The 23614-nt window shown below is 50.1% G+C and overlaps 1 protein-coding gene across 2 annotated transcripts in view; it reads left to right on the plus strand.

Annotated features, from left to right (window-relative positions):
- LOC115128017 (translocating chain-associated membrane protein 1-like 1) overlaps window positions 1-23614 on the plus strand; it is a 42465-nt gene extending 18851 nt beyond the window's left edge. Inside the window, exons 2-11 of one of the 2 annotated variants that reach the window (XM_065019246.1) lie at window positions 2602-2665; window positions 5996-6117; window positions 7479-7595; window positions 7833-7891; window positions 11216-11300; window positions 12026-12096; window positions 13950-14054; window positions 19192-19335; window positions 22120-22280; window positions 22670-23614. In XM_065019246.1, coding sequence (XP_064875318.1) covers window positions 2602-2665; window positions 5996-6117; window positions 7479-7595; window positions 7833-7891; window positions 11216-11300; window positions 12026-12096; window positions 13950-14054; window positions 19192-19335; window positions 22120-22280; window positions 22670-22740 — 999 coding nt within the window. In that variant the 3' untranslated portion in view covers window positions 22741-23614. Of the gene's footprint in view, window positions 1-2601; window positions 2666-5992; window positions 6118-7478; window positions 7596-7832; window positions 7892-11215; window positions 11301-12025; window positions 12097-13949; window positions 14055-19191; window positions 19336-22119; window positions 22281-22669 lie in introns of both variants that reach the window. The other variant, XM_065019245.1, reaches the window with a different exon arrangement.

The raw sequence follows: 23614 nt of genomic DNA on the forward strand, positions 1-23614 counted from the left end.
CGTTTTAAAACAATTTGTGTTTTTTAAAAAATGTATTGTTGGTTTACACAGTTGTATTTTTTTTGCTTCATGTTTACTAGGGTGAATTCAGAAAAAGTGGAACTGGGACAGTTTAATATTTTATGCGGTTTTTATTTCTTGTTCCAACGAGGGAACCAAACCTATTGTTACTAAGCCCATGCAGAGAAACCTCATGATGAATAACGCATCGATGTATTGATGTGACATAGAAGCTTGCTCTGTCCTCCTCTAACAGGGAGCTCACCCTGCGACTCAGATCCATGACGTAGCTTTGTTTACTGGTTTGTTGTTAACGTTATAAACCTGTCATAAATAACGCACTGGGTAGAATTGTGGCGTAAATGTACATACGAGGTATTAGCGCATCAAAATAAACATTTTTAAAGTTGCCAAAATTATGTTTGTTTTGTAAATAGTTTTTGTTTTCCTGCTTAACCAACCATAGCTAGGAGAAGCTTATCGGTTTGTCCCATAGAGGAACGAGATCCCGTTTACAGTAGGGATCCCCTGTACTGGGGGTTAGGCTGGGCCGTACTGGGGGTTAGGCTGGGCCGTACTGGGGGTTAGGCAGGGCCGTACTGGGGGTTTAGGCAGGGCCGTATTGGGGGTTAGGCTGGGCCGTACTCGGGGTTAGGAGGGGCCGTACTCGGGGTTAGGAGGGGCCGTACTCGGGGTTAGGAGGGGCCGTACTGGGGGTTAGGCGGGGCCGTACTGGGGGTTAGGCGGGGCCGTACTGGGGTTTAGGCTGGGCCGTACTGGGGTTTAGGCTGGGCCGTACTGGGGGTTAGGCCGGGCCGTACTGGGGGTTAGGCAGGGCCGTACTGGGGGTTAGGCAGGGCCGTACTGGGGTTAGGCTGGGCCGTACTGGGGGTTTAGGCAGGGCCGTACTGGGGGTTAGGCTGGGCCGTACTCGGGGTTAGGAGGGGCCGTACTCGGGGTTAGGCGGGGCCGTACTGGGGTTAGGCGGGGCCGTACTGGGGGTTAGGCGGGGCCGTACTGGGGGTTAGGCGGGGCCGTACTGGAGTTTAGGCGGGGCCGTACTGGGGTTTAGGCGGGGCCGTACTGGGGTCGGGGCCGTACTGGGGTTTAGGCGGGGCCGTACTAGGGGTTAGGCGGGGCCGTACTGGGGTTTAGGCGGGGCCGTACTGGGGTTAGGCTGGGCCGTACTGGTGGTTAGGCAGGGCCGTACTGGGGGGTTAGGCTGGGCCGTACTGGGGGTTAGGAGGGGCCGTACTGGGGGTTAGGAGGGGCCGTACTGGGGGTTAGGCGGGGCCGTACTGGGGTTAGGCGGGGCCGTACTGGGGGTTAGGCGGGGCCGTACTGGGGTTTAGGCGGGGCCGTACTGGGGTTAGGCGGGGCCGTACTGGGGGTTAGGCGGGGCCGTACTGGGGGTTAGGCGGGGCCGTACTGGGGTTTAGGCGGGGCCGTACTGGGGGTTAGGAGGGGCCGTACTGGGGGTTAGGAGGGGCCGTACTGGGGGTTAGGCGGGGCCGTACTGGGGGTTAGGCGGGGCCGTACTGGGGTTTAGGCTGGGCCGTACTGGGGGTTAGGCTGGGCCGTACTGGGGTTAGGCTGGGCCGTACTGGGGTTAGGCTGGGCCGTACTGGGGTTAGGCTGGGCCGTACTGGGGGTTTAGGCAGGGCCGTACTGGGGGTTTAGGCAGGGCCGTACTCGGGGTTAGGAGGGGCCGTACTCGGGGTTAGGCGGGGCCGTACTGGGGGTTAGGCGGGGCCGTACTGGGGTTTAGGCGGGGCCGTACTGGGGTTTAGGCGGGGCCGTACTGGGGTCGGGGCCGTACTGGGGTTTAGGCGGGGCCGTACTAGGGGTTAGGCGGGGCCGTACTGGGGTTTAGGCGGGGCCGTACTGGGGGTTAGGCTGGGCCGTACTGGTGGTTAGGCAGGGCCGTACTGGGGGTTAGGCTGGGCCGTACTGGGGGTTAGGAGGGGCCGTACTGGGGGTTAGGCGGGGCCGTACTGGGGGTTAGGCGGGGCCGTACTGGGGGTTAGGCGGGGCCGTACTGGGGTTTAGGCGGGGCCGTACTGGGGGTTAGGCGGGGCCGTACTGGGGGTTAGGCGGGGCCGTACTGGGGTTGGCGGGTTAGGAGGGGCCGTACTGGGGGTTAGGCGGGGCCGTACTGGGGGTTAGGCGGGGCCGTACTGGGGTTAGGCGGGGCCGTACTGGGGGTTAGGCGGGGCCGTACTGGGGGTTAGGCGGGGCCGTACTGGGGGTTAGGCTGGGCCGTACTGGGGGTTAGGCAGGGCCGTACTGGGGTTTAGGCCGGGCCGTACTGGGGGTTAGGCAGGGCCGTACTGGGGGTTAGGCAGGGCCGTACTGGGGGTTAGGCTGGGCCGTACTGGGGGTTAGGCTGGGCCGTACTGGGGGTTAGGCTGGGCCGTACTGGGGGTTAGGCTGGGCCGTACTGGGGGTTAGGCTGGGCCGTACTGGGGGTTAGGCTGGGCCGTACTGGGGGTTAGGCGGGGCCGTACTGGGGGTTAGGCGGGGCCGTACTGGGGGTTAGGCGGGGCTAATCCTGTGTTTTATGTCTAAACAATCCTCTCCCTTGGCCCCTCTGTGATCCAGGTCACCTCGAAGGTTGCAGTGCTGTTCATCACTGTCCAATACAACGTTACCATCTCTGAAAATGGTGAGTTTAACTTTTATATTCTTCCCCATATTAACTTTTAGCAAATTATATATTTTAAATTGATTTTTAATTTAATTTTACGTGGTCAACTGTATGCTCCGATATGGAGGTTATATCGACTTCCTCTTTTGCTTTCATACATTTTTTTTCATGACATTTTATTTTGAATGAATGACAAAGCAAAACATTTCCTCGTGACATCCTCATTTCTTACCCACCTATTTGTCAGTGTGTCTGGACCTACTTTGCCTGTTATTCTGTCAGTGTAGAAACTTAACTAGGCAGCCTATAACTAGAATATACATTTGTGGTTCTAGAATCAGAAGGATTCTCCTCTGGGGTTACAGAATAGAACTCTACTCTATTGGCCTTCCACTTCTAGAACACTTTTCCCACTTCTAGAACACTTTTCTAGAACACTCTTCCCAATTCTAGAACACTCTTCCCACTTCTAGAACACTCTTCCCACTTCTAGAACACTCTTCCCCCCCCCCCCCCCGTGATGCTACATTTAGTCTCCTTGATTTATAATGTTCTCCTGTTAGGTTGTCCGGGAAGAATTGGGGCTAGGGTTTACTACAGGCTACAGCATCACCGCCTCGCCTGTGTCCCAAATGGCACCCTATTCCATATGTGGTGCTCTGCTTTTGACCAGGGCCTATTGGGTAGTGCGCTATATAGGGAAAAAGTTGTTTTTCTACAAACTCCTCCTTGTAACACTCATTCTATAACAGTGGGGCTCCAAACTCATTTATTCTAGCCATTCTACTTCCTGCTCTACGTAATCCTAAAAGTTCTACATCCTGTACTACTTAAACCTAGCAGTTCTACTTCCTACTCTACTTTGACTTATATTTGAAGTCATGTGCGAGGTGCTGATGGAATGTGTTTCGTGATGTCGGATTTTATTTGAAGAGCAGATATTCTTGGCAGGCCGCTTCCCAAATGGCACCCTATTCCTGACACGGTGCACTACTTTTAATCAGAGCCCTATGGACCCTGGTCTAAAGTAGTGCACTACATAGGGAATAGGGTGTCATTTGGGACATATATTCAGTTTACGATGCTCATAAGCCCTCTGTCATTCATTTAACAGGCTGGTGTTTTCAGCTAAATTACTTGAGTAGCAGGTCAGGCAGGTATTTCCTAGTCAAGTTGCCTTTTCAGCTTGAGGAAACCTTTTCCTCACTTGTTATATGTAGCATGTAGCATGTGGTATGTGGTTCTAAACCCTTCTTAAAGCATCCATGAAGGCCTTTGTAAAGGCTTTGAAACCTTAATAAATGCTACATGTATGTTTGTCTGAAGTGGGACCTTGGTGTGGTTATAGGGCCGGCTCCTACAGTGGGACCTTGGTGTGGTTATAGTGCCGGCTCCTACAGTGGGACCTTGGTGTGGTTATAGTGCCGGCTCCTACAGTGGGACCTTGGTCTGGTGGTTATAGTGCCGGCTCCTACAGTGGGACCTTGGTGTGGTTATAGTGCCGGCTCCTACAGTGGGACCTTGGTCTGGTGGTTATAGTGCCGGCTCCTACAGTGGGACCTTGGTGTGGTTATAGTGCCGGCTCCTACAGTGGGACCTTGGTCTGGTGGTTATAGTGCCGGCTCCGACAGTGGGACCTTGGTCTGGTGGTTATAGTGCCGGCTCCTACAGTGGGACCTTGGTGTGGTTACAGGGCCGGCTCCTACAGTGGGACCTTGGTGTGGTTATAGTGCCGGCTCCTACAGTGGGACCTTGGTGTGGTTATAGTGCCGGCTCCTACAGTGGGACCTTGGTCTGGTGGTTATAGTGCCGGCTCCTACAGTGGGACCTTGGTGTGGTTATAGTGCCGGCTCCTACAGTGGGACCTTGGTCTGGTGGTTATAGTGCCGGCTCCTACAGTGGGACCTTGGTGTGGTTATAGTGCCGGCTCCTACAGTGGGACCTTGGTGTGGTTATAGTGCCGGCTCCTACAGTGGGACCTTGGTGTGGTGGTTATAGTGCCGGCTCCTACAGTGGGACCTTGGTGTGGTTATAGTGCCGGCTCCGACAGTGGGACCTCGGTGTGGTTATAGGGCCGGCTCCTACAGTGGGACCTTGGTCTGGTGGTTATAGTGCCGGCTCCTACAGTGGGACCTTGGTGTGGTTATAGGGCCGGCTCCGACAGTGGGACCTTGGTGTGGTTATAGGGCCGGCTCCGACAGTGGGACCTCGGTGTGGTTATAGGGCCGGCTCCGACAGTGGGACCTTGGTGTGGTTATAGTGCCGGCTCCTACAGTGGGACCTTGGTGTGGTTATAGGGCCGGCTCCGACAGTGGGACCTCGGTGTGGTTATAGGGCCGGCTCCGACAGTGGGACCTCGGTGTGGTTATAGTGCCGGCTCCGACAGTGGGACCTTGGTCTGGTGGTTATAGTGCCGGCTCCTACAGTGGGACCTTGGTCTGGTGGTTATAGTGCCGGCTCCTACAGTGGGACCTTGGTCTGGTGGTTATAGTGCCGGCTCCTACAGTGGGACCTTGGTCTGGTGGTTATAGTGCCGGCTCCTACAGTGGGACCTTGGTCTGGTGCTTATAGTGCCGGCTCCTACAGTGGGACCTTGGTCTGGTGCTTATAGGGCCGGCTCCGACAGTGGGACCTCAGTGTGGTTATAGGGCCGGCTCCGACAGTGGAACCTCAGTGTGGTTATAGGGCCGGCTCCGACAGTGGGACCTTGGTCTGGTGGTTATAGTGCCGGCTCCTACAGTGGGACCTTGGTGTGGTTATAGGGCCGGCTCCTACAGTGGGACCTTGGTGTGGTTATAGGGCCGGCTCCTACAGTGGGACCTTGGTGTGGTTATAGGGCCGGCTCCTACAGTGGGACCTTGGTGTGGTCTGGGTGTTATAGTGCCGGCTCCTACAGTGGGACCTTGGTGTGGTTATAGGGCCGGCTCCTACAGTGGGACCTTGGTGTGGTTATAGGGCCGGCTCCTACAGTGGGACCTTGGTGTGGTTATAGGGCCGGCTCCTACAGTGGGACCTTGGTGTGGTTATCGGGCCGGCTCCGACAGTGGGACCTTGGTGTGGTCTGGTGGTTATAGTGCCGGCTCCTACAGTGGGACCTTGGTGTGGTTACAGGGCCGGCTCCTACAGTGGGACCTTGGTGTGGTCTGGTGGTTATAGTGCCGGCTCCGACAGTGGGACCTTGGTGTGGTTATACCGTTTGACATGTACTCTCTTATCGATTCATCTTTCCCCCTGTCTCCAATCTGTCCATTTCACTTGCAAAATACTCCCATCAGATGGTCCAGCAGAGACAGTAGGGTATAAAGGGTTTATTAAGGCGAAATGCTTTGTGTGTCTCCCTATCAGAAGGCCTATCAGAGGAGAGCGTGGTGAACCACTTCCACCACGGGCTGAAGGATCTGGCTACGATCTTCTTCTACATGCTGGTGGCCATCATCATCCACGCTATCATCCAGGAGTATGTACTGGACGTAAGGACACACACACACTCAGACACACACACACACACACTCAGACACACACACACACACTCAGACACACACACACACACTCAGACACACACACACACGCTCAGACACACACACACACGCTCAGACACACACACACACGCTCAGACACACACACGGATAATAATTAATTACCTCTAACCTCTATCTATACACCACCACCTCTAACCTCTCTCTCGATCTATACACCACCACATCTAACCTCTCTCTCTATCTATACACCACCACATCTAACCTCTCTCTGTCTATACACCACCACCTCTAACCTCTCTCTATCTATACACCACCACATCTAACCTCTCTCTCTATCTATACACCACCACCTCTAACCTCTCTCTCTATCTATACACCACCACATCTAACCTCTCTCTCTCTATCTATACACCACCACATCTAACCTCTCTCTATCTATACACCACCACCTCTAACCTCTCTCCATCTATACACCACCACCTCTAACCTCTCTGTCTATACACCACCACCTCTAACCTCTCTCTCTCTGTCTATACACCACCACCTCTAACCTCTCTCTGTCTATACACCACCACCTCTAACCTCTCTCCATCTATACACCACCACCTCTAACCTCTCTGTCTATACACCACCACCTCTAACCTCTCTCTCTCTGTCTATACACCACCACCTCTAACCTCTCTCTGTCTATACACCACCACCTCTAACCTCTCTCTGTCTATACACCACCACCTCTAACCTCTCTCTCTATCTATACACCACCACCTCTAACCTCTCTCTGTCTATACACCACCACCTCTAACCTCTCTCTGTCTATACACCACCACCTCTAACCTCTCTCTCTCTCTATCTATACACCACCACCTCTAACCTCTCTCTATCTATACACCACCACCTCTAACCTCTCTCTGTCTATACACCACCACCTCTAACCTCTCTCTGTCTATACACCACCACCTCTAACCTCTCTCTCTCTATCTATACACCACCACCTCTAACCTCTCTCTCTCTATCTATACACCACCACCTCTAACCTCTCTCTATATATACACCACCATCTCTAACCTCTCTCTATATATACACCACCATCTCTAACCTCTCTCTCTCTATCTATACACCACCACCTCTAACCTCTCTCTCTCTATCTATACACCACCACCTCTAACCTCTCTCTCTCTATCTATACACCACCACCTCTAACCTCTCTCTCTATCTATACACCACCACCTCTAACCTCTCCTACTCTATCTATACACCACCACCTCTAATCTCTCTCTCTATCTATACACCACCACCTCTAACCTCTCTATCTATACACCACCACCTCTAACCTCTCTCTATTTGTTATGCAGAAAATCAACCGAAAGATGCACTTCTCTAAGACCAAGCACAGCAAGTTCAACGAGTCAGGCCAGCTCTCTGCCTTCTACCTGTTCTCCTTCGGGTGGGGAACCAGCATCCTCATGTCTGTATGTGCTTTAAACTATAATGTTTAGTGTGTGTGTGTGAGTGTGAGTGTGAGTGTGAGTGTGTGTGTGAGTGTGTGTGTGTGTGTCGGGTGTGCAAGATGTCGGTGGTTTTAAATGGTCTACATTCTGGGCTGTTTTGTTTACTGGGCTAGTGGGGTGTTCCTGTTTTGTTTAAGACCATCTGATTGGTGCGTGTGTGTGTGTGTGTGTGAGACTTTTTTTTTGTTTCTCTTCCAGGAGAACTTCCTGTCCAACCCAGTGAGTCTGTGGGATGGATACCCTCATACCCTGATGCCGTAAGTCCTGAACCCTTTTCTATGCCAAACCCAAACATTATACTCATCAGACTTGGGTACTGTCTCTTTTTTGTTTTACAGAGTTAAAAAGTTAAACATGTACAACTAAATGTTTCTGACTGTTTTACACATCATCTTAGTGGGTTGTTTCCTTGTAATGGCTCATCATTCACAGTACTCCTCAGTTCCCTAATGTCAACTGGTGGGATATTTGCATAGAAGTGGGTGGCTTTGTTTAAACACACAGACAGACTGTTTGTACTTAGAGAGCATTAGTTCTCTTAAGTATCTCCGCGGAAACCGTTCTGCTTATTCTAGCTTCAGAGATGTTCTTTGGTTAGTTAGGGTTAGTAAGGGTTTCTATGGAAACCGTTCTGCTTATTCTAGCTTCAGAGATGTTCTTTGGTTAGTTAGGGTTAGTAAGGGTTTCTATGGAAACCGTTCTGCTTATTCTAGCTTCAGAGATGTTCTTTGGTTAGTTAGGGTTAGTAAGGGTTTCTATGGAAACCGTTCTGCTTATTCTAGCTTCAGAGATGTTCTTTGGTTAGTTAGGGTTAGTAAGGGTTTCTATGGAAACCGTTCTGCTTATTCTAGCTTCAGAGATGTTCTTTGGTTAGTTAGGGTTAGTAAGGGTTTCTATGGAAACCGTTCTGCTTATTCTAGCTTCAGAGATGTTCTTTGGTTAGTTAGGGTTAGTAAGGGTTTCTATGGAAACCGTTCTGATTATTCTAGCTTCAGAGATGCTCTTTGTGTTAGTCACAGGATTTCAGGTTGGAAAGGTGGTTAGTAAGATGGTTAGTTAGGGTTAGTAAGATGGCTAGTAAGGGTTAGTTAGGATTAGTAAGATGGTTAGTTAGGGTTAGTAAGATGGCTAGTAAGGGTTAGTTAGGATTAGTAAAATGGTTAGTAAGATGGCTAGGAAGGGTTAGTTAGGATTAGTAAGATGGTTAGTTAGGGTTAATAAGATGGCTAGTAATGGTTATTGTGTTAGTCACAGGATTTCCATAGTTAAGTGTCAAAGTAGATTTTTGCCTAATATAGACATACCAACAGAAAAAAAGTAATTATTTATCACGAGAGCCATGAACAATACCTAGTAATGCTTATACTGACAGAAAGATTACAATCTCACCTTTCTGGTCAACGTAGTTATACCTGGCTGAGGTGTAGTCATTTTTGAGGCCACGAACTCAAGTACACCGTCCAAATATGACAAATCAGTGGAGTGATATATATAGTTACAATCACATTTTATAAACGTCATACTGTAGTATTTCACCTATCTAAATACATGTGATCGTACTTAATGACAAGCTTGGGACCGTTTCGTATATAACTAACAGACCATTTTCAGCCCAGCGTCCTCCGACCAATGCAAAGATGCCATTTCAAACGCATGCTTTAGTCGTTACAACGTCAGCTTTAAAACACAGCGTGATATCTGTCCTTCTGTGACCGAGAGGAAACTGGTCCTGTTTCAATTCGACAAAATGATTTAGTATTCTTTCATGTTGAAAGCTCTAAACCCATCTGAGAACATCACAGTGAGATGATACTGCTTGAGATGCAATCCGTAAGCTCTCTCCTTACGCTCTAACCACTAGGGTGGAGGAGGTGGTCTAGTGGTTAGGGTGTAGAGGTGGCAGGGTGGCCTAGTGGTTAGAGTGTAGAGGAGGCAGGGTGGCCTAGTGGTTAGAGTGTAGAGGTGGCAGGTAGCCTAGTGGTTAGGGTGTAGAGGTGGCAGGGTGGCCTAGTGGTTAGAGTGTAGAGGAGGCAGGGTGGCCTAGTGGTTAGAGCGTAGAGGTGGCAGGGTAGCCTAGTGGTTAGAGCGTAGAGGTGGCTTAGTGGTTAGAGCGTAGAGGTGGCAGGGTGGCTTAGTGGTTAGAGCGTAGAGGTGGCAGGGTGGCCTAGTGGTTAGAGCGTAGAGGTGGCAGGTAGCCTAGTGGTTAGAGGGGAGGGGCGGCAGGTAGCCTAGTGGTTAGAGCGGAGGGGCGGCAGGTAGCCTAGTGGTTAGAGCGGAGGGGCGGCAGGTAGCCTAGTGGTTAGAGCGGAGGGGCGGCAGGTAGCCTAGTGGTTAGAGTGTAGAGGTGGCAGGGTGGCCTAGTGGTTAGAGTGTAGAGGCGGCAGGTAGCCTAGTGGTTAGAGTGTAGAGGCAGAAGGTAGCCTAGTGGTTAGAGTGTAGAGGTGGCAGGGTGGCCTAGTGGTTAGAGTGTAGAGGCAGAAGGTAGCCTAGTGGTTAGAGTGTAGAGGTGGCAGGGTGGCCTAGTGGTTAGAGTGTAGAGGCAGAAGGTAGCCTAGTGGTTAGAGTGTAGAGGTGGCAGGGTAGCCTAGTGGTTAGAGTGTAGAGGTGGCAGGGTGGCCTAGTGGTTAGAGTGTAGAGGCGGCAGGTAGCCTAGTGGTTAGAGTGTAGAGGCAGTTTCTTTTAAAAAGGAATTGGGGGCGTTTCTTTTAAAAAGGAATTGGGGGCGTTTCTTTTAAATAGGAATTGGGGCGTTTCTTTTAAAAAGGAATTGGGGCGTTTCTTTTAAATAGGAATTGGGGGCGTTTCTTTTAAATAGGATTTGGGGGCGTTTTTAAATAGGATTTGGGGCGTTTCTTTTAAATAGGATTTGGGGCGTTTCTTTTAAATAGGAATTGGGGCGTTTCTTTTAAATAGGAATTGGGGGCGTTTCTTTTAAATAGGAATTGGGGGCGTTTCTTTTAAATAGGAATTGGGGCGTTTCTTTTAAATAGGAATTGGGGGCGTTTCTTTTAAATAGGAATTGGGGGCGTTTCTTTTAAATAGGAATTGGGGGCGTTTCTTTTAAATAGGAATTGGGGCGTTTCTTTTAAATAGGAATTGGGGCGTTTCTTTTAAATAGGAATTGGGGGCGTTTCTTTTAAATAGGAATTGGGGGCGTTTTCTTTTTAGGGGGCGTTTCTTTTCAAAAGGATTTGGGGGCGTTTCTTTTCAAAAGGATTTGGGGGCGTTTCTTTTCAAAAGGATTTGGGGGCGTTTCTTTTCAAAAGGATTTGGGGGCGTTTCTTTTCAAAAGGATTTGGGGGGGGTGTTCTCTTCAAACCCTCTATGGAATGAGTGAATCATATCACTCAGCATGACTTCTCCTAGGTGTGTAATCCGTCTAGTGCTATTTAATAGCAAATTGTAGCTGCTTTTTTCTTTTTGTATGTGCAAAATGCTACTATAACATTGTCTTACCTACCTTCGTTGAATTCACTTGATTTATTTAGTTTTAAGTCGCTCTCGAGAAGTGTCTGCTAAATGAACTAAGAATATAAGGTAGTGATAGAATGGACTTGGTGTTTTGTTTGTGGTGCTTGTAGGTTCCAGATGAAATTCTATTTTATCAGCCAGATGGCCTACTGGCTTCACGCTCTGCCTGAGATCTACTTCCAGAAGACCAAGAAGGTGAGCACTTAGTACACACAGTACTCCAACAGACTATGTGTACTACGTGTATGTGTACTACGTGTATGTACTGTGTGTACTATGTTTATGTGTACTATGTGTACTATGTTTATGTGTACTATGTGTACTGTGTGTATGTGTACTATGTGTATGTGTACTATGTGTATGTGTACTATGTGTATGTGTACTATGTGTATGTGTACTATGTGTATGTGTACTATGTGTATGTGTACTATGTGTATGTGTACTATGTGTATGTGTACTATGTGTATGTGTACTGTGTGTATGTGTACTATGTGTACTATGTGTATGTGTACTATGTGTATGTGTACTATGTGTATGTGTACTATGTGTATGTGTACTATGTGTATGTGTACTATGTGTATGTGTACTGTGTGTATGTGTACTATGTGTACTATGTGTATGTGTACTATGTGTACTATGTTTATGTGTACTATGTGTATGTGTACTATGTGTATGTGTACTATGTGTATGTGTACTATGTGTATGTGTACTACGTGTATGTGTACTGTGTACTACGTGTACTATGTGTACTGTGTACTATTTGGATTGAATTGACTTAACTCACAAGTGAGTTCCTTGCTGATGTACTATTTGTGTTTCAAAAGAAGTTGAAACATTTTGATCACCAGAGTTAAATGTCGGCTGTGTCCCCAAGCAGTTTGTTTTCCTGAAATCCTGTCTCTTTTCCTGTTTGTTTGCAGGAGGATATTCCCCGACAGTTGGTGTATATCTCTCTGTACTTAGTTCACATCGCAGGAGCATACATTCTCAAGTAAGACTGGTTCACATCAACAACACTAGAAGATTATTGTTTTGTCCAATTGTACACAAAAGTCCAGTGGAAAATCCACCTCCACTTCCTCTACCGCTCTGAAAGATGCTTACACACAGAGGCCTGAGGTTGGGACAGAGGGCTGACTACAGCCGGGAGGTTGGGACAGGGGGCTGACTACAGCCGGGAGGTTGGGACAGAGGGCTGACTACAGCCGGGAGGTTGGGACAGAGGGCTGACTACAGCCGGGAGGTTGGGACAGAGGGCTGACTACAGCCGGGAGGTTGGGACAGAGGGCTGACTACAGCCGGGAGGTTGGGACAGAGGGCTGACTACAGCCGGGAGGTTGGGACAGAGGGCTGACTACAGCCGGGAGGTTGGGACAGAGGGCTGACTACAGCCGGGAGGTTGGGACAGAGGGCTGACTACAGCCGGGAGGTTGGGACAGAGGGCTGACTACAGCCGGGAGGTTGGGACAGAGGGCTGACTACAGCCGGGAGGTTGGGACAGAGGGCTGACTACAGCCGGGAGGTTGGGACAGGGGGCTGACTACAGCCGGGAGGTTGGGACAGGGGGCTGACTACAGCCGGGAGGTTGGGACAGGGGGCTGACTACAGCCGGGAGGTTGGGACAGGGGGCTGACTACAGCCGGGAGGTTGGGACAGGGGGCTGACTACAGCCGGGAGGTTGGGACAGGGGGCTGACTACAGCCGGGAGGTTGGGACAGGGGGCTGACTACAGCCGGGAGGTTGGGACAGGGGGCTGACTACAGCCGGGAGGTTGGGACAGGGGCTGACTACAGCCGGGAGGTTGGGACAGGGGGCTGACTACAGCCGGGAGGTTGGGACAGGGGGCTGACTACAGCCGGGAGGTTGGGACAGGGGGCTGACTACAGCCGGGAGGTTGGGACAGGGGCTGACTACAGCCGGGAGGTTGGGACAGGGGGCTGACTACAGCCGGGAGGTTGGGACAGGGGCTGACTACAGCCGGGAGGTTGGGACAGGGGGCTGACTACAGCCGGGAGGTTGGGACAGGGGCTGACTACAGCCGGGAGGTTGGGACAGGGGGCTGACTACAGCCGGGAGGTTGGGACAGGGGGCTGACTACAGCCGGGAGGTTGGGACAGGGGGCTGACTATAGCCGGGAGGTTGGGACAGGGGGCTGACTACAGCCGGGAGGTTGGGACAGGGGGCTGACTACAGCCGGGAGGTTGGGACAGGGGGCTGACTACAGCCGGGAGGTTGGGACAGGGGGCTGACTACAGCCGGGAGGTTGGGACAGGGGGCTGACTACAGCCGGGAGGTTGGGACAGGGGGCTGACTACAGCCGGGAGGTTGGGACAGGGGGCTGACTACAGCCGGGAGGTTGGGACAGGGGGCTGACTACAGCCGGGAGGTTGGGACAGGGGGCTGACTACAGCCGGGAGGTTGGGACAGGGGCTGACTACAGCCGGGAGGTTGGGACAGGGGGCTGACTACAGCCGGGAGGTTGGGACAGGGGGCTGACTACAGCCGGGAGGTTGGATCAGGGGGCTGACTACAGCCGGGAGGTTGGATCAGGGGGCTGACTACAGCCGGGAGGTTGGATCAGGGGGCTGACTACAGCCGGGAGGTTGGGACAGGGGGCTGACTACATTTCTACTCTGTCCACGGCTCCTCTTTTTTGATATGACAATTAGATGGTTGGAAATTGACACACCATAGCAAGGCTAGGGTTCGTGGTTAAAATAGCAGTTTTCTAGCCAAAGAAAGGCGAAGTATTCCCTTACCTCTCTGTGAGGCTCGAACCGTCTAATTAGTTGTCATTACTGTGGTAACAGGGGGATCTAACGGCGTCCATTTTGTGTCTTCCAGTCTGAATCGTCTGGCTCTGGTCCTGCTGGTGCTGCACTGCTTCGTAGAGCTTCTCTTCCACGTGTCCCGCCTGGTCTACTTCAGCAACGAGAAGAGACAGACTGGGTGAACACACACACACACACACACACACACAGACGGAGAGACTGGGTGAACACACACACACACACACACACACACACACACACACACACACACACACAGACGGAGAGACTGGGTGAACACACACACACACACACACACACACAGACGGAGAGACTGGGTGAACACACACACACACACACACACACAGACGGAGAGACTGAGAGACTGGGTGAACACACACACACACACACACACAGACAGACAGACAGACAGACAGACAGACAGACAGACAGAGAGACTGGGTGAACACAGACAGACAGAGAGACTGGGTGAACACAGACAGACAGAGAGACTGGGTGAACACAGACAGACAGAGAGACTGGGTGAACACACACAGACAGAGAGACTGGGTGAACACACACAGACAGAGAGACTGGGTGAACACACACAGACAGAGAGACTGGGTGAACACACACAGACAGAGAGACTGGGTGAACACACACAGACAGAGAGACTGGGTGAACACACACAGACAGAGAGACTGGGTGAACACACACACACACACACACACACAGACAGAGAGACTGGGTGAACACACACACACACACACAGACAGAGAGATTGGGTGAACACACAGACAGACAGACAGACAGACAGACAGACTGGGTGAACACACACACACACAGACAGAGAGACTGGGTGAACACACACACACACAGACAGAGACTGGGTGAACACACACACAAACACACACACACAGAGACACACACACACACACAGACAGAGACTGGGTGAACACACACACACACAGACAGAGAGACTGGGTGAACACACACACACACACAGAGACTGGGTGAACACACACACACACACACACACACACACACATAGACTGGGTGAACACACACACACACACACACAGACAGAGACTGGGTGAACACACACACACACACACACACACACACACACACACACACACAGAGACTGGGTAAACACACACACACACACACACACACACACACACACAGAGAGACTGGGTGAACACACACACACACACACAGAGAGAGACTGGGTGAACACACACACACACACACAGACCGAGAGACTAGGTGAACACAGACACACACACACACACAGAGACTGGGTGAACACACACACACACACACACACACACACAGAGACTGGGTGAACACACACACACACACACAGAGACTGGGTGAACACACACACACACACACACACACACACAGAGACTGGGTGAACACACACACACACACACACACACACACACACACACACAGAGACTGGGTGAACACACACACACACACACACACACAGAGACTGGGTGAACACACACACACACACACACACACACACACACACAGACTGGGTGAACACACACACACACACACACACACACACACAGAGACTGGGTGAACACACACACACACACACACACACACACACACACACAGAGACTGGGTGAACACACACACACACACACACACACACACACACACACACACACACACACACAGAGACTGGGTGAACACACACACACACACACACACACACACAGAGACTGGGTGAACACACACACACACACACACACACACACACACAGAGACTGGGTGAACACACACACACACACACACACACACACACAGAGACTGGGTGAACACACACACACACACACACACAGAGACTGGGTGAACACACACACACACACACACACACACAGAGACTGGGTGAACACACACACACACACACACACAGAGACTGGGTGAACACACACACACACACACACACACACAGAGACTGGGTGAACACACACACACACACACACACACACACACACACAGAGACTGGGTGAACACACACACACACACACACACACACACATACACACACACACACAGAGACTGGGTGAACACACACACACACAGAGACTGGGTGAACACACACACACAGAGACTGGGTGAACACACACACAAACACACACACACAGAGACTGGGTGAACACACACACACACAAACAGCGACTGGGTGAACACACACACACACACACACAGAGACTGGGTGAACACACACACACACAGAGACTGGGTGAACACACACACACACACAGAGACTGGGTGAACACACACACACACACACACACACAGAGACTGGGTGAACACACACACACACACACACAGACACACACACACAGAGACTGGGTGAACACACACACACACACACACACACACACACACATACACACACACACAGAGAGACTGGGTGAACACACACACACACACACACAAACACACACAGAGACTGGGTGAACACACACACACACACACACACACAGAGACTGGGTGAACACACACACACACACACACACAGAGACTGGGTGAACACACACACACACACACACACACACACACACACACACACACACACACAGAGAGACTGGGTGAACACACACACACACACAGCCAACTTGGCATTTTAGACCAGGATGTTAGTCAGTCTACAGGTCTTGTTGTGATAGTGTTTATCTATTAAGACATCATCTGTCCCGGACGACTGTGTGATCACTCTCTTCGTAGCCGACGTGAGTAAGACCTTTAAACAGGTCAACATTCACAGATGGATTACCAGGACGTGTGATCCGTGTGCTCCGGGCATGTGCTGACCAACTGGCAGGTGTCTTCACTGACATTTTCAACATGTCCCTGATTGAGTCTGTAATACCAACATGTTTCAAGCAGACCACCATAATCCCTGTGCCAAAGAACACTAAGCTAACCTGCCTAAATGACTACAGACCCGTAGCTCTCAAGTCCGTAGCCATGAAGTGCTTTGAAAGGCTGGTCATGGCTCACATCAACACCATTATCCCAGAAACCCTAGACCCACTCCAATTTGCATACTGCCCCAACAGATCTACAGATGATGCAATCTCTATTGCACACTGCCCTTTCCCACCTGGACAAAAGGAACACCTATGTGAGAATGTTGTTCATTGACTACAGCTCAGCATTCAACATCATAGTGCCCTCAAAGCTCATCACTAAGTTAAGGACCCTGGGACTAAACACCTCCCTCTGCAACTGGATCCTGGACTTCCTTACGGGCCTCCCCAGCTGGTAAGGATAGGTAGCAACACATCAGCCACGCTGATCCTCAACACGGGGGGCCCCCATGGGTGCGTGCTCAGCCCCCTCCTGTACTCCCTGTCACTCATGACAACTGCATGGCCAGGGCACGACTCCAACACATCACTAAGTTTGCAGACGACGACAACAACAGTGGTAGATCATGATCCCAGACAACGACAAGACAGCCTATAGGGAGGAGGTCAGAGACCTGGCTGGCTGGTGCCAGAATAACAACCTATCCCTCAACGTAACCAAGACAAAGGAGATGATTGTGGACTACAGGAAAAGGAGGACAGAACACGTCCCCATTCTCATCGACGGGGCTGTAGTGGAGCAGGCTGAGAGCTTCAAGTTCCTTGGTGTCCACATCACCAACAAACTAACATGGTCCAAACACACCAAGACAGTCGTGAAGAGGGCACGACAAAACCTATTCCCCCTCAGGAAACTAAAAAGATTTTCCATGGGTCCTCAGATCCTCAAAAGGTTCTACAGCTGCAACATCGAGAGCATCTTGACCGGTTGCATCACTACCTGGTATGGCAACTGCTCGGCCTCCGACCGCAAGGCACTACAGAAGGTGGTGTGTACAGCCCAGTACATCACTGAGGCAAAGCTTCCTGCCATCCAGGACCTCTATACCAGGCGCTGTCAGAGGAAGGCCCTAAAAATTGTCAAAGACCCGAGCCACCCCAGTCATAGACTGTTCTCTCTACTAGCGCACGGCAAGCGGTACCAGAGTGCCAAGTCCGGGACAAAAAGGCTTGTCAACAGTTTTTACCCCCAAGCCATAACACTCCTGACTTCTGCTGCTAATCTCTGTTTATCATATATGCATAGTCACTTTAACTATACATTCATGTACATACTACCTAAATGGACCGACCAACCAGTGCCTCCGCACATTGGCTAACTGGGCTATGTGCATTGTGTCCCACCAACCCCTCCTTTAAACTGCTGCTACTCTCTGTTCATCATGCATAAATAGTCACTTTAACCATATCTACATGTGCATACTACCTCAATCAGCCTGACAAACCAGTGTCTGTATGTAGGCTTGCTACTGTTTATAGCCTGTTGAATACAACACCTGTTGTATTCGGCGCACGTAACAAATCAACTTTGATTTGATCATAGTGTTTATCTAGTAGACAGTCTACTACAGGTCTTGTGTTTATCTATTAGACAGTCGGTCTACTACAGGTCTTGTGTTTATCTATTAGACAGTCGGTCTACTACAGGTCTGGTGTTTATCTATTAGACAGTCTACTACAGGTCTTGTGTTTATCTAGTAGACAGTCGGTCTACTACAGGTCTTGTGTTTATCTATTAGACAGTCGGTCTACTACAGGTCTTGTGTTTATCTATTAGACAGTCGGTCTACTACAGGTCTTGTGTTTATCTATTAGACAGTCGATCTACTACAGGTCTTGTGTTTATCTATTAGACAGTCGGTCTACTACAGGTCTTGTGTTTATCTAGTAGACAGTCGGTCTACTACAGGTCTTGTGTTTATCTAGTAGACAGTCGGTCTACTACAGGTCTTGTGTTTATCTATTAGACAGTCGGTCTACTACAGGTCTTGTGTTTATCTAGTAGACAGTCGGTCTACTACAGGTCTGGTGTTTATCTAGTAGACAGTCGGTCTACTACAGGTCTTGTGTTTATCTATTAGACAGTCGGTCTACTACAGGTCTGGTGTTTATCTATTAGACAGTCGGTCTACTACAGGTCTTGTGTTTATCTATTAGACAGTCGGTCTACTACAGGTCTTGTGTTTATCTATTAGACAGTCGATCTACTACAGGTCTTATGTTTATCTATTAGACAGTCTACTACAGGTCTTGTGTTTATCTATTAGACAGTCGGTCTACTACAGGTCTTGTGTTTATCTATTAGACAGTCTACTACAGGTCTTATGTTTATCTATTAGACAGTCAGTCTACTACAGGTCTTGTTATGATAGTGTTGATAAAGAATGGTCATGTAACTCGTGTCTGTCTCTCCACAAGGTTCTCCATCTGGGCGGTGCTGTTTGTCCTTGGACGGCTGCTCACCCTGTCCCTGTCTGTCCTGACTGTGGGCTTCGGCCTGTCCAACGCTGATCAACAGGGACTGGACCTGGCTAACGGGAACTTCAATGTGCTCATAGTTCGGTGAGAGAGAGCGTGTAATGGGGTGGCTTGGCTGGAATGAAACTTAACTAAAGACAATTTACTAGTTGTAGTTTTATTTATTTTTTATTTGACCTTTTATTTAACTAGGTAAGTCGGTTAAGAACACATTCTTATTTTCAATGACGGCCTAGGAACAGTGGGTTTAACTGCCTGTTCAGGGGCAGAACGGGGGTTTGAACTGGCAACCTTCCGGTTACTAGTCCAACGCTCTAACCACTAGGCTACCCTGCCACCTCTACACTCTAACCACTAGGCTACCCTGCCACCTCTACACTCTAACCACTAGGCTACCCTGCCGCCTCTACACTCTAACCACTAGGCTACCCTGCCACCTCTACACTCTAACCACTAGGCTACCCTGCCACCTCTACACTCTAACCACTAGGCTACCCTGCCGCCTCTACACTCTAACCACTAGGCTACCCTGCCACCTCTACACTCGAACCACTAGGCTACCCTGCCGCCTCTACACTCTAACCACTAGGCTACCTTGCCGCCTCTACACTCTAACCACTAGGCTACCCTGCCGCCTCTACTACACTCTAACCACTAGGCTACCCTGCCGCCCCTACACTCTAACCACTAGGCTACGCTGCCGCCCCTACACTCTAACCACTAGGCTACCTGCCTCCTCTACACTCTAACCACTAGGCCACCCTGCCTCCTCTACACTCTAACCACTAGGCTACCTGCCACCTCTACACTCTAACCACTAGGCTACCTTGCCGCCTCTACACTCTAACCACTAGGCTACCCTGCCGCCCCTACACTCTAACCACTAGGCTACCTTGCCGCCTCTACACTCTAACCACTAGGCTACCTGCCTCCTCTACACTCTAACCACTAGGCCACCCTGCCTCCTCTACACTCTAACCACTAGGCTACCTGCCACCTCTACACTCTAACCACTAGGCTACCTGCCACCTCTACACTCTAACCACTAGGCTACCTGCCACCTCTACACTCTAACCACTAGGCTACCTGCCACCTCTACACTCTAACCACTAGGCTACCTGCCACCTCTACACTCTAACCACTAGGCTACGCTGCCACCTCTACACTCTAACCACCAGGCTACCTGCCACCTCTACACTCTAACCACTAGGCTACCCTGCCGCCCCTCCACTCTAACCACTAGGCTACCTGCCACCTCTACACTCTAACCACTAGGCTACCTGCCACCTCTACACTCTAACCACTAGGCTACCTGCCACCCCTCCACTCTAACCACTAGGCTACCTGCCTCCTCTACACTCTAACCACTAGGCTACCTTCCACCCCTCCACTCTAACCACTAGGCTACCTGCCACCTCTCCACTCTAACCACTAGGCTACCCTGCCACCTCTACACTCTAACCACTAGGCTACGCTGCCGCCCCTCCACTCTAACCACTAGGCTACCCTACCGCCTCTACACTCTAACCACTAGGCTACCCTACCGCCTCTACACTCTAACCACTAGGCTACGCTGCCGCCCCTCCACTCTAACCACTAGGCTACGCTGCCACCCCATAGTAGGGAGGAAGTCCTTTCAGATGGTAGAGAAAACAGGATTAGGAACAGAGTCTAGTAAAGAAATGAGCCACTTCGACTGTACCGGTGTTCTCACAGTCTGGAGCCAGTTTGGCTATTACCTCAAATGTAATATTTGGTGTCTAACTACTGTCTCTTCCCAGGATCGCTGTGTCTAACTACTGTCTCTTCTCTTCCCAGGATCGCTGTGTCTAACTACAGTCTCTTCTCTTCTCAGGATCGCTGTGTCTAACTACCGCCTCTTCCCAGGATCGCTGTGTCTAAGTACTGTCTCTTCCCAGGATCGCTGTGTCTAACTACTGTCTCTTCTCCTCCCAGGATCGCTGTGTCTAACTACTGTCTCTTCTCTTCCCAGGATCGCTGTGTCTAACTACTGTCTCTTCTCAGGATCGCTGTGTCTAACTACTGTCTCTTCTCTTCCCAGGATCGCTGTGACTAACTACTGTCTCTTCTCAGGATCGCTGTGTCTAACTACTGTCTCTTCTCAGGATCGCTGTGTCTAACTACTGTCTCTTCCCAGGATCGCTGTGTCTAACTACAGTCTCTTCTCAGGATCGCTGTGTCTAACTACTGTCTCTTCCCAGGATCGCTGTGTCTAACTACAGTCTCTTCTCAGGATCGCTGTGTCTAACTACTGTCTCTTCCCAGGATCGCTGTGTCTAACTACTGTCTCTTCTCAGGATCGCTGTGTCTAACTACTGTCTCTTCTCTTCTCAGGATCGCTGTGACTAACTACTGTCTCTTCTCTTCTCAGGATCGCTGTGTCTAACTACTGTCTCTTCTCAGGATCGCTGTGTCTAACTACTGTCTCTTCCCAGGATCGCTGTGTCTAACTACTGTCTCTTCTCAGGATCGCTGTGACTAACTACTGTCTCTTCTCAGGATCGCTGTGTCTAACTACTGTCTCTTCTCTTCCCAGGATCGCTGTGTCTAACTACTGTCTCTTCCCAGGATCGCTGTGTCTAACTACTGTCTCTTCTCTTCCCAGGATCGCTGTGTCTAACTACTGTCTCTTCTCTTCTCAGGATCGCTGTGTCTAACTACTGTCTCTTCTCTTCTCAGGATCGCTGTGTCTAACTACTGTCTCTTCCCAGGATCGCTGTGTCTAACTACTGTCTCTTCCCAGGATCGCTGTGTCTAACTACTGTCTCTTCTCAGGATCGCTGTGTCTAACTACAGTCTCTTCTCTTCTCAGGATCGCTGTGTCTAATTACAGTCTTCTGTCCACAGGATCACTGTGCTGGCTACCATCTGTGTGACTCAAGCCTTCATGATGTGGAAATTCATCAACTTCCAGCTGAGGAGGTGGAGAGAGCAGGCCCAGGTCCAGGTCCAGCCCGTGAAACCCAAGAAGCTCCAAGCTCCCAAGACCAAGTCCAAGAAAGACAAAGGTGAGTCACGATGTTGTCTAAGTTAAAACACGTCTGGTTCTTTCTCTGCTTTTTAATCGGGATCCATCTAGAATTTTTATTTAATCAGTCAAGTCAGTTAAGAACAAATTCTTATTTATAATGACAGCCTACCGGGGAACAGTGGGTTAACTGCCTTGTTCAGGGGCAGAATGACAGATTTTTACCTTGTCAGCTCGGGGGATTCAATCTAGCAACCTTTCGGCTACAAGTCCAAAGCTCTAACCACTAGGCTACCTGCCACCCCTTGAATATGTTGGTTAGGGTTAAAACTGGTGTTAATGCTGCAAGTAGAGCTGGGTAGTTTGGCTTTATGTTTTTCATCTGTTGTTTGCTCCAAGAACATTGACTTTATCCTCTGTCCTTGGCAGCCAATGGAGTGAACGGAGTGAGTTCCAACGGAGCCGATTCGCCGAGAGCAAAGAAAGAGAAGTCTTCGTAAACTACCCCCCCCACACCCCCTTCTCAGTTCCTCCAACCAATCCCCTTCAGGCAGCATCCAGCCTTCTCATTCCACTGCTCTGTATGCTGTCTATGGCCCAATCCCAAATCCATCCCTAGACCCTTGTAGAGATCTAAGAGGAAATGATTGATTCAAGCAATATGGTGAAACTTCCACCTAGAATATCAGAGAGCCGAGTTGTACTAAGCCCATATTGATTACACCTGTCATATCATCTCAGATCCCCTCAAGGGGGTTTCATTTGGGACTGTTCATCTACAACAGCTACTAAAGGAGGACAACTCCTTCCAACAGGACTACAAGATCCAGAATGCATCTTGGCTTCATCTTCTTGTTGCCAATCTCCAGTGCTGACCATTCCCAGAATCATTGTGACACTGCTGTGTCATTATTACAGCGAAAGAAAACCATGAAAGAACAAAGAACTTATTTAAAAGTGCCTATTCATAGACTGTACAGGATGTGCAGATTTAAAATGTCAGGAATGATATAAGCTCAGTATTTCAGTAAACACCCCACACATCCCCCCAAGCCAGTTATGTTATTTATCAGACTGTGTCCTGTGACATGTTCTGTTTGTTTAACAAAAGGTCTTCTTGATTCAGTCCCATTTATTTGGAACCGCCTGAGAAATGCACCTGCTGACCTTCTAGTTTAAATGACCTCATTTCCTGTTTGTTTTTTTGTGGGGGGTGGGGGGTCTTTTTTTCATCAACACAGACATGTTTGTAGAATGGATAGGTTTAATTGGTTCATTGGAATGGATGGGTTTAATTGGTTCATTGGAATGGGTGGGTGTAATTGGTTCATTGGAATGGGTGGGTTTAATTGGTTCATTGGAATGGGTGGGTGT

This window comes from Oncorhynchus nerka, linkage group LG6 (genome assembly GCF_034236695.1).
Source record: "Oncorhynchus nerka isolate Pitt River linkage group LG6, Oner_Uvic_2.0, whole genome shotgun sequence".
Classification (NCBI taxonomy): Eukaryota; Metazoa; Chordata; class Actinopteri; order Salmoniformes; family Salmonidae; genus Oncorhynchus; species Oncorhynchus nerka.